At 33.2% G+C, this 11,737-nt stretch overlaps 4 protein-coding genes across 4 annotated transcripts; 2 read left to right on the top strand and 2 right to left on the bottom strand.

The window, feature by feature from the left end:
- Positions 1-22: 22 nt before the first annotated feature.
- LOC122524199 (coiled-coil domain-containing protein 63) lies at positions 23-3,381 on the top strand. Its single transcript, XM_043646328.1, has 6 exons — positions 23-1,612; positions 1,704-2,038; positions 2,108-2,331; positions 2,401-2,663; positions 2,732-3,021; positions 3,138-3,381. The coding sequence occupies exons 1-6, from the start codon at positions 1,256-1,258 to the stop codon at positions 3,334-3,336; spliced, it is 1,668 nt and encodes a 555-aa protein (XP_043502263.1). The 5' UTR covers positions 23-1,255; the 3' UTR covers positions 3,337-3,381.
- On the bottom strand, positions 3,377-4,741 carry LOC122524399 (coiled-coil domain-containing protein 42). Its single transcript, XM_043646679.1, has 4 exons — positions 4,505-4,741; positions 4,118-4,406; positions 3,804-4,043; positions 3,377-3,743 (listed from the first exon to the last, which is right to left on the bottom strand). The coding sequence occupies exons 1-4, from the start codon at positions 4,618-4,620 to the stop codon at positions 3,402-3,404; spliced, it is 987 nt and encodes a 328-aa protein (XP_043502614.1). The 5' UTR covers positions 4,621-4,741; the 3' UTR covers positions 3,377-3,401.
- Positions 4,742-4,827: 86 nt separating this feature from the next.
- On the bottom strand, positions 4,828-7,025 carry LOC122524397 (protein sly1 homolog). The gene has a single exon (XM_043646675.1). It carries the CDS (start codon positions 6,869-6,871, stop codon positions 4,979-4,981), a length of 1,893 nt encoding a protein of 630 aa, XP_043502610.1. The 5' UTR covers positions 6,872-7,025; the 3' UTR covers positions 4,828-4,978.
- A 22-nt stretch (positions 7,026-7,047) lies between these two features.
- Positions 7,048-11,448, top strand: LOC122524395 (jmjC domain-containing histone demethylation protein 1). Its single transcript, XM_043646673.1, has 8 exons — positions 7,048-7,124; positions 7,282-7,645; positions 7,936-8,215; positions 8,293-8,980; positions 9,052-9,376; positions 9,478-9,775; positions 9,864-10,159; positions 10,239-11,448. Exons 2-8 carry the CDS (start codon positions 7,592-7,594, stop codon positions 11,244-11,246), a joined length of 2,949 nt encoding a protein of 982 aa, XP_043502608.1. The 5' UTR covers positions 7,048-7,124; positions 7,282-7,591; the 3' UTR covers positions 11,247-11,448.
- The last annotated feature ends 289 nt before the right edge of the window (positions 11,449-11,737 follow it).

The raw sequence follows: 11,737 nt of genomic DNA, 5'->3' as shown, positions 1-11,737 counted from the left end.
CTTAACCTACGAGATTAAAACAATTGAAGAGGGGATGAATTAACGCGCATTGCGGTTCAAATATGTATATTTAAATCCAACGACATGTAATCTGCCAATTTTTATATTAATTAACAAGGAGAAATTATGTTTCTATTAATATTATATATGTATTAATTACCTACGTACTTTATACGTTATCATTATTCTTATCGTATATATATATGCAATTTATATGTATTTTCTAACAGTATATTTATATATCCTGAAATATTGTCAATAAAAATCGTAATTAAATGTTATACAGCATAATCGATTAGTTGAAACGCGTAAACACCTGACAAAGGCTTCAGCATTCTATTCCCGATCGACCCGCCCGCCGACATTCCCCACCACCGGTGAACTAATCGCACGGATGACCGACTCCAGGGTTCTAACGTACCTTCCCCCACCAATATACTCGACACCTGGCTGAGCACACCATACGAGCCACCTGAGTCGATCGCACCGAAATTATAGATCATATTAGAGACTCGTTCTCGCATTCCTCATTTTTACAAATATTTATTATTATTACATATTATATATATATATATATATATTACTCTAAAGCAGATTTCTAAACGAACATCCTTTTACTACCATTATCTCGATAGAACTAAAACTCGGTTGATTTCATAATTGAATCACCTCGTAAGCAAAAAGAAAACAATAATAATTACGAGTTCACGCTCTTACGCCAGAATTAAATGACGCAAACTCCAGACTTTCTTCGTCATCCGTGTCCAAGTGGAGTCCAAGAATGTAATGATCCTGAACCCACAGCTATGTTTTATATAACATTGAGCAAAACCTTAACAAATAGATGCAACCCTGTTGTCTTGATAAATAGATGTAACATTATCACATAAAAAAAGTTTCATCCATCTCTATCTCTTTCACTTTCTTTCTTTGTGTTTCCCTTTCTCCTCCTTCTTCTTTCTTGAAAGATTTCGAGACGATACGTACCTAAAACGGTGCCTGGCAACCGAGAAAATCAACAAAAAGAATGGACACATACATAGGTACATAACAGCTGTCGAAACTCAGCAATAGACAGCAGATGTCTTTCTCAAATGTCGTTGATCGACATAACTGAAGATCTAAAAGAAAAAAAAGAATAGATATATCAAGTATCTTTCGAAACATAATCTTCCAAAATAATCATAATAATTCTCGACCTAACTATTTGAATTAAAAGATACAACAGAGAAAGTATAAATTGTGAAATATAAAAATGCAATTTTTAAGAACCAGTAGTGCAGTTCAAGGAGCGTTAGAGATGGAGACGATGCCAGAAGTCGAATTAACGAGATTAAAGAGGCAGTATAGGATAATGGAAAATGATCGTTTGAAATGTGCAGAGGAAGGTGGTCTTCAGCTTCATAATCAACAAATTATGATTGCTCGATTGGAGTATGAGAAAGCTGAATTGTTGCTTGCAATTAGGTCAGCTAAATCAAAGAAATTTCTTAAGAAAGATGAAACAGACGATATAAAACTAAAAGAGTTGTTCCATCAACGTTCCAAATATATTGATTCTATCAAGTCCGAAAAACAACAAATTAGTGAACTGAATAGGCAAATTGGACAGGTCACTGGTATTGCCAATATATTCATTTTTCTATCTCTTTCTTTTTCAATAATTTTATAATAATTTAATTAATTCTAACACAATGATACAGATATCGAAAGAAGTTTCAATATTAAGAGAAAAAAGACTAACGGATGTACAAGCCAAGGAAAATGCTGTGAAACATAATAAACTTGTGTTTATATTGGAGAATCGATTAGAAGTATCTACGAGAAAATTTAATACAGTTGCATCAGAAAATGCTAAGCTTCGTAGGGAGATTGAGACATTGGTGAAAGAGAGAAGACAATTTACAGCACTCTGGAATAAATTAATTGGTCAATTAAACAGTGGAAAGCAAATTATTAACGATTTGATTGAACAGGCTACTGTGACTTTTAATCAAAGGGATGAAGAAATGAACAAGATTCAAGCTCTTCGTGAAAGGTATCTTTTAATTTAGTTAAAATATAAATAATTTTTGTTTTCTTAATAATTACTTCAATTTAATCTTAGAGCAACGAGGGATCTCAATGCTCATACAGCAGAAATGTATGAACTTCAAAGAACTCTGGACAATGAAATGAAATTACAGGAATTCCTTGGGGTCAAAGGTCAATATAGAAGAACTGTAGATTTACAGGTGAAACAGGAAGCTGAAAGAGCTGCTAAAAGACAAGAACAACAAGATAAAATAGCTACTTATACGCATATTCTTGATACGATCAAAGAATTTACAGGTAACATTATTTTTATTATTTTTATGTTGACAATTTTCTATTTCTGTGTATAATTTGACCGTTATTTAGGTGAGAGCAATATTGACAGGATTGTAGCTCACTTTGTCAAGCAAGAGGAAGAAAATTTTGCACTCTTCAATTATGTTAATGAACTCAATGATGAAATGGAGAGTCTTCAATTAAAGATGACTGAGTTGACAGTTGCCATTGATGAAGCTAGAGCATTGCACGAGTTTAGAGAAAAACAACAGGCAGAAACGATAGAAACTATTACAAATCAATTGGAAGAACAGACTAAGCTTGCGGATGATGCTGAAGAAGAACTTTCAAAGGTAATATTTGATTACTATTATTACTCTCACCCTGATTACTATCTTCATTTTTTATTTTCCTTTTTCAGTGCGACGAGGAGATAGAAAAAATGTTGAAGGGAATAGAGGCTCTCTTCAAGGCTGTTAAATGCGACAATTCACCTATTCTACAATTACTGGGTGACAATTCTCATGTTACCATGAGCAATGTTATGCTGTATCTTAGTATTATCGAAAAACGTATCACAGAAATGATGCATAAAGTTTACTGGGTCGACAAAGCTACCAAGTCCCAACAATTGAGACTCGACGAAGAGAAGAAACCAAGATTGAAAATTCCTTCTCTCACACATATTGCTCCTACCCAACCTTGTGCCCTGTGAGTCCTTAATAATTATCTTTTCTTTTAAACAGTTAAAAGTTAATCATCTCCTTTAACGTTTTTCCTATGATTTCCTATATATTCTTCATTATCCATATCAAAAAATAACAATATATTCAACAATATAGCTGCGTCGAGAAAGATGAAATGCAGATTATGACCGAAGGTTTAGAAATTCCACTCTCTCGAGAAGAAACAATAGAGAAATTGAAACAACTACTCGAAGAAGATGATTACTCTGAATTACTTCATAATGTATCTGGTTGTCATTTACCAGCTGCTAGAAAAATCATGCAAAAACGTTATCAATAATAATCTTAAAACGAAGTCATTAAATTAAATTAATATCGTCTCTGATAGATGTTTTTTATTTATTTCTATACTACGATTTTCTTCGCTGCTTCCTTCTTAGTAGTAGTTATAATACGTCTTAACTCTAAAATAGTACGCTTGATGTTGAGCAATTGTTGTTCAATATCATCGTCGGCTACTGTAACAGGAATTCCTTTTCTTTTACAAATCTGATGATAAAGATTTCTACAACAGGTTTTAACTCTCGTCAACTCTAAATATTTCTCAATCGCTGCCTCTTTTATTTTCGAAATTAAAGTTTCCCATTTTAAAGCTTGCGCTTTCGCTTTTTCGTATCTTCCTTGAAGCATTGACAATTTGTTGTTTAATCTGATCAACGTTTGCGACTTTACATCCGTCATACGATGCTACAAAATTAAATGTCGAATCAAGTTGTTTCAATAAAAAAAGAAATAAAATTAGCTTACTATGTTTGCTTCGGTTTCCTCTAAAAATTGTATATTTTTATCATGATCTTCGGAGAGAGATGCCTTAGCTTCGATTAAAGATTCGTATCGTTGAAAAATTTCTGTTATCGATTGAAAATTTCCGGTTTCATTGACAACCCTTTCGAGATAATTTTGATACTTCCTATAAATTTCTACATGTTTTTGCATCTTCTCGCACATCCCTTTCATATAATCTAGCTTTTCTTCTAAATCATCGACCTAAACCAATATACGTATATTAAAATTGCATAAATTAATAATAAGAAAATTAAAGGAACAAATTAATTGCTTACATCTTCTTGATATTTCGTTTGTCTTTCCCGCTCTTCGAAAATTTTTTGTTTCGCGCGCTCTCGTTTTTCTTGATTTTCTTTAACAAAAGTATTATACTTTATGAAAGATTCTCGAAATATTAACTCTTGCTCCCTTAATTTATTCCACTGTAAATCCATTTCCTTTCTTTTCTCTTCTTGTTCGATCCATTTTTCGCGTAATTTTTGTTCAGAAATATTTAAATCTCGACGAACTTTTATTAATTCGAATGCTGGATTAATTCGCGGAACGTCCCATTCTGGATATTTTCTATTAAAAAGCGCGCAATTTGAAATTACAATAAATTTCCAAGGAATTTCAAAGATTTTTACTTTACCAATAATATATTTTTGTAATTTTTTATTTACTTGATATTCTGTGCCTCTTGTTTTGATAAATACAATTCTTTGACACCTTCGAGAGAATTTTTGGGAATTTCTGCTCGTTTGACGAAATCCAAATTATTTTGTCTACGTGCCGACATTTTGTTTTCTTTCTTAAATATAATTTCTCAGTGTTTTTTAAATTTTTATTAATCAAATTTGTCTACGTCTCTTCTATAAAGGTTATCTTATTATCGATCAAACAGAGATTTCATTGCTAAGTGACATAACTTGAGGATTAACTTTCTATATAGGATGATATATATACTATAACATAATTTCTAGGCTAAACTGAAGAAAAGTGTATATAAAAAATAATGAACTTTTATTTCTCCCCAAGATGTTCACAGGTAACATAGCAACAAATAAAATATTAACAAGCCACATACATTAATTATGGATTATGATAAATAAAATTTCTTTTTTATATACCATTTACATATAGGTATTTGACAATTTTCACGAGTGTCCTTCTTGTCCTAGTAGCGACAACTGTTTAAGAAGCTGTTTAGCATTTATAAAAGATGTTGAACCATATACAATTCTTTTATTAACTCCTGCACCACTCTTTTGCTTCACATAATCAGCTAAATTCTGATATTCAATATAATTTCCACCACCAACAATAAAAACTATAACTTCTTGGAATGTTGGTCGATTTTTAGGCATTTGCTCGGAATATTTCAATTGCTTTGGATCCAAATAACAATACTCTTCGGTTTGAGACGATATCCTTGATTCTATAAGTTCATCAACTATTTTTGTTACTGGTAAATTGTGTTTTTTAACAACCAGATTCTTAACTCCTTCCATAACAAAAGAAGATCCCTGATTCATTAGTTTTGAAAACATACTGACGGTTTTGGTTCCACCTCCTTCATAACTACTTTGAATTTCTGCTATTCTAGTATAACTCCTCAGCCTTTTGATATATAGTAAAGGACTTAAATCGCATCCTGCAGTTTCTAAAGCAGCTTCCAGTTTATTATAATCCGCATCAGACATATTATTTGTACAGATGTAATATATAATCGCTAATCTAAGTTTGTCTTCGGGTGTGCCACAATCTGGCTCGCTTATTGTATCAAATACGCTTCTATCCAATGTTTGTTTACTCATGATTTTTTCCTCCAACTCAAAATATGTATCAAGACGTCTGGATTTGATGCAATTTAAAATACCAGTAGCTATAGAAGTATGCATATCTATCAAACGTTTCATTTCTAAAAGTTGCGGTAATGAATTTACTGCGCTTGTTAATCTAGCAGTATTTGTAGAAACCATAGATAGGGCAACTTCGCTTTCGTTATCTATACCCATGGAAGACTTTAGTTTTTTAACGTCTTCTTCATAAGTTCGATACTGTTCTAATTCTTCTTGAATAGCTTCAGCTACTCTTGGAAATGGACTACCCTTGTGTTGACACCAGAAACGGTCTCTGCTATCTAATTCATACGCTCTGGTTTTGGAACGAGTTCCACCTGCAGGAGACTTTCCAATATTTTCTTCTACTACTAATCTATTCAATGCCATTTCTAATACGTCATGAGCCAATGCTTGATAAGTCCAGGTGTGATGTAAAGGAGTAGCCATATCTATATTCCTGTCTAGCACAATAAGTAAAGGTCTTTGGAAACTATAATGTCCGGATGTTTCTCCTTCAAAAAGATTATTTCTTGCATCCCAAACATTTTCTCTAATCTTTTTGTCAATCATTTTAGCGACCATTTCTGCAGCATTTCCTCTAGGACAGCGAATAATTGGGACTGTTCCCATTGTTACAAACACAGAAAATAGACAATCCACAATTATTTCCATAACGGATTCTATCTCGCTATCCTTCACTTCTCCTCTGTTGATAGCATGATACGATATGATATCACTGTTTTGATGCCTCAATATGAAAAGATCGTCTTCTAAAGTAATAAAATTCAAATATTGATCGTATACTTTATGAATATTAGAGACAACTCCGCCTAACAAAGCAGCCGATGCTAAATCTTCCATTTTTTGTCTAGATATTGGAGATATAAAATTTAAATAATACATGTCATAAAGTCCGTTCTGTAAATCTTGTCCGATTCTTCCCAAATTTTCATTGGTAGGTGCACAGAAATATATGGCCGGTACCTCAGGAATAGAATCTCTGTCTGAATGCAATTGCATATGAAGAGTTATACCTTGCTCTCTCAATTCTTTAACAGATATCAACGGTGAAATAATATCTTGACCAAGTCTATCGTAGATCAATATTTTCCATGCTGGTATTGCCTCGTTGTGCTTTTGTTCAGGCTGATTTAAATTTAACATTTGCTTGAGAGCATTTATTTGTTTATCCCTTAAACTCAGCATTATAATCACAATATATTATCTCAATATTATAAATAAAATAATATCTATCCAAATGCAACTTGCAACGTCATCAATAATAATCTAGAGTAATATTGATACCGACAAATCCACAGAACTTTCAATCTTTCAATTGAGTCTAGTACCCATTTAACATTTTAACCTACCAACAATACTAGATCATTTACTAACACCCTATAACATAAGACTAGTAACAAAAATAAAGATATCCCTATGTCCACGTCATTGGCTCAAGGTAGTATTAGAATTATAGAAATTAAATTTTCAAAAAAAAATGCATTAAAAATACGCGTCTCTATTAAATATTTGTCTTATTTTATTATTACGTTAGAATAAAACATATATATAAAGTAAGTAAAACATTTTTTAATAACATACTAAATTATTTAAAGGTTAAGAAACAGAATCGGAAAGTGTTCTATATAACTAATAAGTGGCCTACGTGAGATTTTGAAGAAACATGGAGACTTTAGTCCAGTCGAGATTTTGTTGTAGCAACACTGCCCGGCAGGAAAATGGCGAAAAAATCGTATTGGGCAAGTAATATCTTCGAAAAGTTAGTCGTAATTTCAATGATCTGTCTGTGACATGTGAATAATGAAAAAGGATTGATTCATATATCGACGCAAGAATTGTATCGATATTTGTGAAGTAAAAAACTTTAAGCATTCGATGAGTTTTCGATGATACGTTTCTGACAGCATGTCCACAATGGCCGATGATTCTACTACCTCTTTGCCAAAAAGGCGTCAATTGGTAAACAAACATTTTATTAACTAACCATTGAAAAAAAAATATATAATAATTTTTATAGAATAGTTTTATAATATATACTTTTACATTACCTACTAAGTATATAACTTTTGTTATTTCTTTTGTTTTGTATATGTGTTAATGGGAGAAAAATAGAGTGAGAGTGAGTGAGAGGGAAAAAGAATAAGAAATAAAATGTTTCATTGTTTTTTCGTACATTATTCTATTTTATATATATATATATATATATATATAAATATATATTTATATACATGTATATAAATTGCATATAGAGAGAGAGAACGAGAAAGTTGTACACGGATGATTGGGCTATAGGCGATGAAGAAATTGAAGGACGTAGAACTTTTCAGCTCGATGAAAAAATTGAGTGCGATAGATATGATCTCAGTCATTTTACTGGATTGTTCCGTGAAATGAATGGGACAGAATTGAATCTTGCATATCTTCAAAAGCATGGACTTGGAATACCCTTATTGTTTAGGGACAAAACTGGATTAGGTTTGAGAGTACCTAGCTCTAACTTTACCGTCAACGATGTTAGAACTTGCGTTGGTATGTTATTATCTTACATACTTTTGTTATCGACGATGAGAGATATTTAAATAAAAATAATAATGTTTTTGCATTAGGTTCTAAAAGGATACTAGATGTTATGGATGTTAATACGCAGAAAAACGAAGATATGACAATGAAGGAATGGCAGAAATATTACGAAGATCAAAATAAAGAACGTTTGTTGAATGTGATATCGCTGGAATTTAGTCACACTAAATTGGAAAATTATGTACAGTCACCGACTCTGGTTCGTCAAGTCGATTGGGTAGACGTCATATGGCCGAGACACTTGAAAGAGTCTCAAGTAGAATCTACAAATCTCTTGGAAGATATGATGTATCCAAAAGTACAGAAATATTGTTTGATGTCGGTGAAAGGATGTTATACAGATTTTCATGTTGATTTTGGTGGAACCAGTGTATGGTATCATATATTACGCGGTGGAAAGATCTTTTGGCTTATTCCACCTACCGAAAAGAATTTGACTCTTTATCAAGAATGGGTATTAAGTGGAAAACAATCCGATGTATTTTTTGGTGATATGGTGGATAGATGCGGTAGAATAAGTCTTACTGCGGGAATGACTTTGTTTATACCAACTGGATGGATTCATGCAGTTTACACGCCTCAAGATTCTTTAGTATTTGGTGGAAATTTTCTTCATAGCTTTGGTATTGAAAAACAATTAAAAGTTGCTCAAGTTGAGGAACACACTAAAGTGCCCCAGAAATTTCGCTATCCTTTTTTTACAGAAATGTTATGGTATGTGCTCAATGATGAAGTATTTCTAACAGATGTTTTTATTTGACTTATATATTAATATTATATTCTAGGTATGTTCTCGAAAGATACGTACACGTCCTGCTGGGCAGAAGTCACTTAGATATATCGGAATCTCAAAGGCAACATTTAGTTCCCCAACATCATCAACATGTCCATCTTACACCTTACGAATTACATGGTTTAAAAGCCATTGTCATGTATTTGCATTCATTGCCGTCTACCAAAAAGAATGTGCCTGAATTAATACACGATCCCGTTGCCCTGATTCATGACGTTAGATGTTTAGTCGAACAACACCGACACGATAGTCCTGAAGCAGCTGTAACTGGTAATCCAGTCTTACCACCACCGCCGGCGTTAACCATAGCAGAAGGAGTAAATATCAGAATATACAATAAACTTTGAATCTACTCTTTGTATATACAATTTAAATTCAATGTCTTTCTTTTTTCTTTGTTTAATATTATCTTAATTAGGAACGTATGAGAATAACAAAGAAAACTTTTGTAAAAATACAAAGGCACCATTCTCAAGAAAAATCGGAAAGAGCGTTTCCAAGAAGAAGACGTACTAGATGCAAAAAGTGTGAGGCATGCACGAGAACAGATTGCGGAGAATGTATGTATTGTCAAGATATGGTGAAATTTGGTGGTAGTGGACGTGCCAAGCAGACGTGTTTGATGAGACAGTGCCTTAGGCCCATGCTACCAGTTACAGCAGCTTGTAAAGTATGCCAATTGGATGGTTGGGGTCAACAACCTGCTCCACTAATGGGTATTTATATATCAATATATGTTAGATCAAGTTAAGGTAAAAATGTGTGATCAGTTAAAACATATATTTGATAATTGTTTGTATATAGGTAAACCTACACCGACAGCACCATCGAGATTAGTAGAATGTTCCATATGTTTTGACATAGTTCATCCAGAATGTATAGGATTGGATCCACAAAGAATAACTGTAAGCGATGATTTACCAAATAGCTGGGAGTGTCCTCAATGCTGTGAAAGTGGTAGAAACTTGGATTACAGACCACGACAGCCGAAAGCACGTGCTCGTAAACTTTCAGCATCTAGTGCAGCCTCGTCAACACCTACAACAGATTCTGAAAGAGCCATGACGCCAAGTAAAAGATCGAGACTCGATCCAAATGAAGTAAGTGTACTAGAAGACTAAAATATTTAAATTATTAACAAATCATTACGATATAAGCATGAATTAAATAAAATTACAGACATGGAATGATAGAGAACCAGCTGAAGGCGAGCAAAGGACTGCCTTACGTACACAATTAGCTGTGCAGTTAACTGGTTCAAGTAGTAAATCATTGAAGAGGCCTCACGTAGTAGTTAGGCCTCTTTCATTACCCCTTGTACAAAGATCTGGGTCAGACTTTAATGGACAATCGTTAGTTTACGATAAAACGGCTATGCTAGCCGTTTTTAGATTTTTGAACGCAAAAGACTTAGCAAATTGTGCCCTGGTTTGTCGTACATGGGGAAAATATAGTATAGATCCAAGCTTGTGGAGAAAACTTGATATGTCTCATTCTCATTTGACTGCCTCACATTTAACCGGTATTGCAAGAAGACAACCTGAGAGTCTCTCACTTGATTGGACGAGTGTAACAAAACAACAGCTTGCTTGGCTATTAGGTAGATTACCGCAACTTCGTACTTTGTCGTTACAAGGTTGCTCGTGGACAGGAGTTTGTGCTTTGAGAACTTGTAGCTGTCCTCCGCTCGTTACTTTGGATTTGAGTAATGTAGCTGGATTGAATGATTCGAGTCTAAGAGAAGTTCTTAGTCCTCCAACAGATTCACGACCTGGTTTAATTGACAAAACCTCCAGACTTAAACATCTAAAAAATTTATCCTTGGCAGGATGCGAAATCACAGATATAGCACTAAGATATATAGTTCAACATTTGCCTTATATCGAAACATTGGATTTATCTTCTTGCGGAAGAGTTACCGATGCTGGTGTAGCTCAATTGGCAACACCACCAGCACAAGCAGTCACCAATTTGGCATCATTGAATTTAGCCAATTGCAGGCTACTCACGGAGATAACATTAGATCATCTTGCAAGGTGTAAAGTGCTTAAACGTTTGGATTTGAGACATACTACTCAAGTGTCTACACAATCAGTTATTAAGTTCGCTGCTAAAAGTATTCATAATTTGCATGTGACTGATGTTAAATTAGTTGAAGAGAAAAAGATTAAATCCGAAGTTACGTGAAAGGAACATGCTAAAATTTTATGCTATGCTTTAATCAGTGCAATTCAGTTTTTGAGAAATAAATAACGCAACAAAGTACGATAAGTGATTGGACAATCCTTGAGTGAAATACGTATCACTATATTTATTTATTAATAGACCAATTCGTAACACTGTAATGTTTGCTTGGAATACATTTAATCTGAATAATGTGAGGGAGAAAGGGAGAAAGAGAGAAAAGTCAATTCGATAATATTGGATATATTCGTCATGTTTTCTCTACGTGGAAAAATACCAAACCCTCTCCTGAAGAAGATTTGTTTAATTTTTTTCAAATAGAGAAAATAGAACAAATATGTCATGCAATCCAATAGATAATTATTATCTTATCGATAGACTTTAATGAGAAACTAATTCTGAGTAAAATAGATTTTTCATTTAAAACGATTAAATTTTATAATTTTTTCTTTTCTTTTTCGTGTGTTTTTTTTTCTTTTCCTTTGATTCAATTA

The sequence above is a fragment of the Polistes fuscatus genome, unplaced genomic scaffold, assembly GCF_010416935.1.
Source record: "Polistes fuscatus isolate 324 unplaced genomic scaffold, CU_Pfus_HIC Scaffold7, whole genome shotgun sequence".
In the NCBI taxonomy this organism is placed as follows: domain Eukaryota; kingdom Metazoa; phylum Arthropoda; class Insecta; order Hymenoptera; family Vespidae; genus Polistes; species Polistes fuscatus.
The sequence above is the reverse complement of the archived record's forward strand: the minus strand, read 5'-3'. Positions and strand labels throughout refer to the sequence as shown.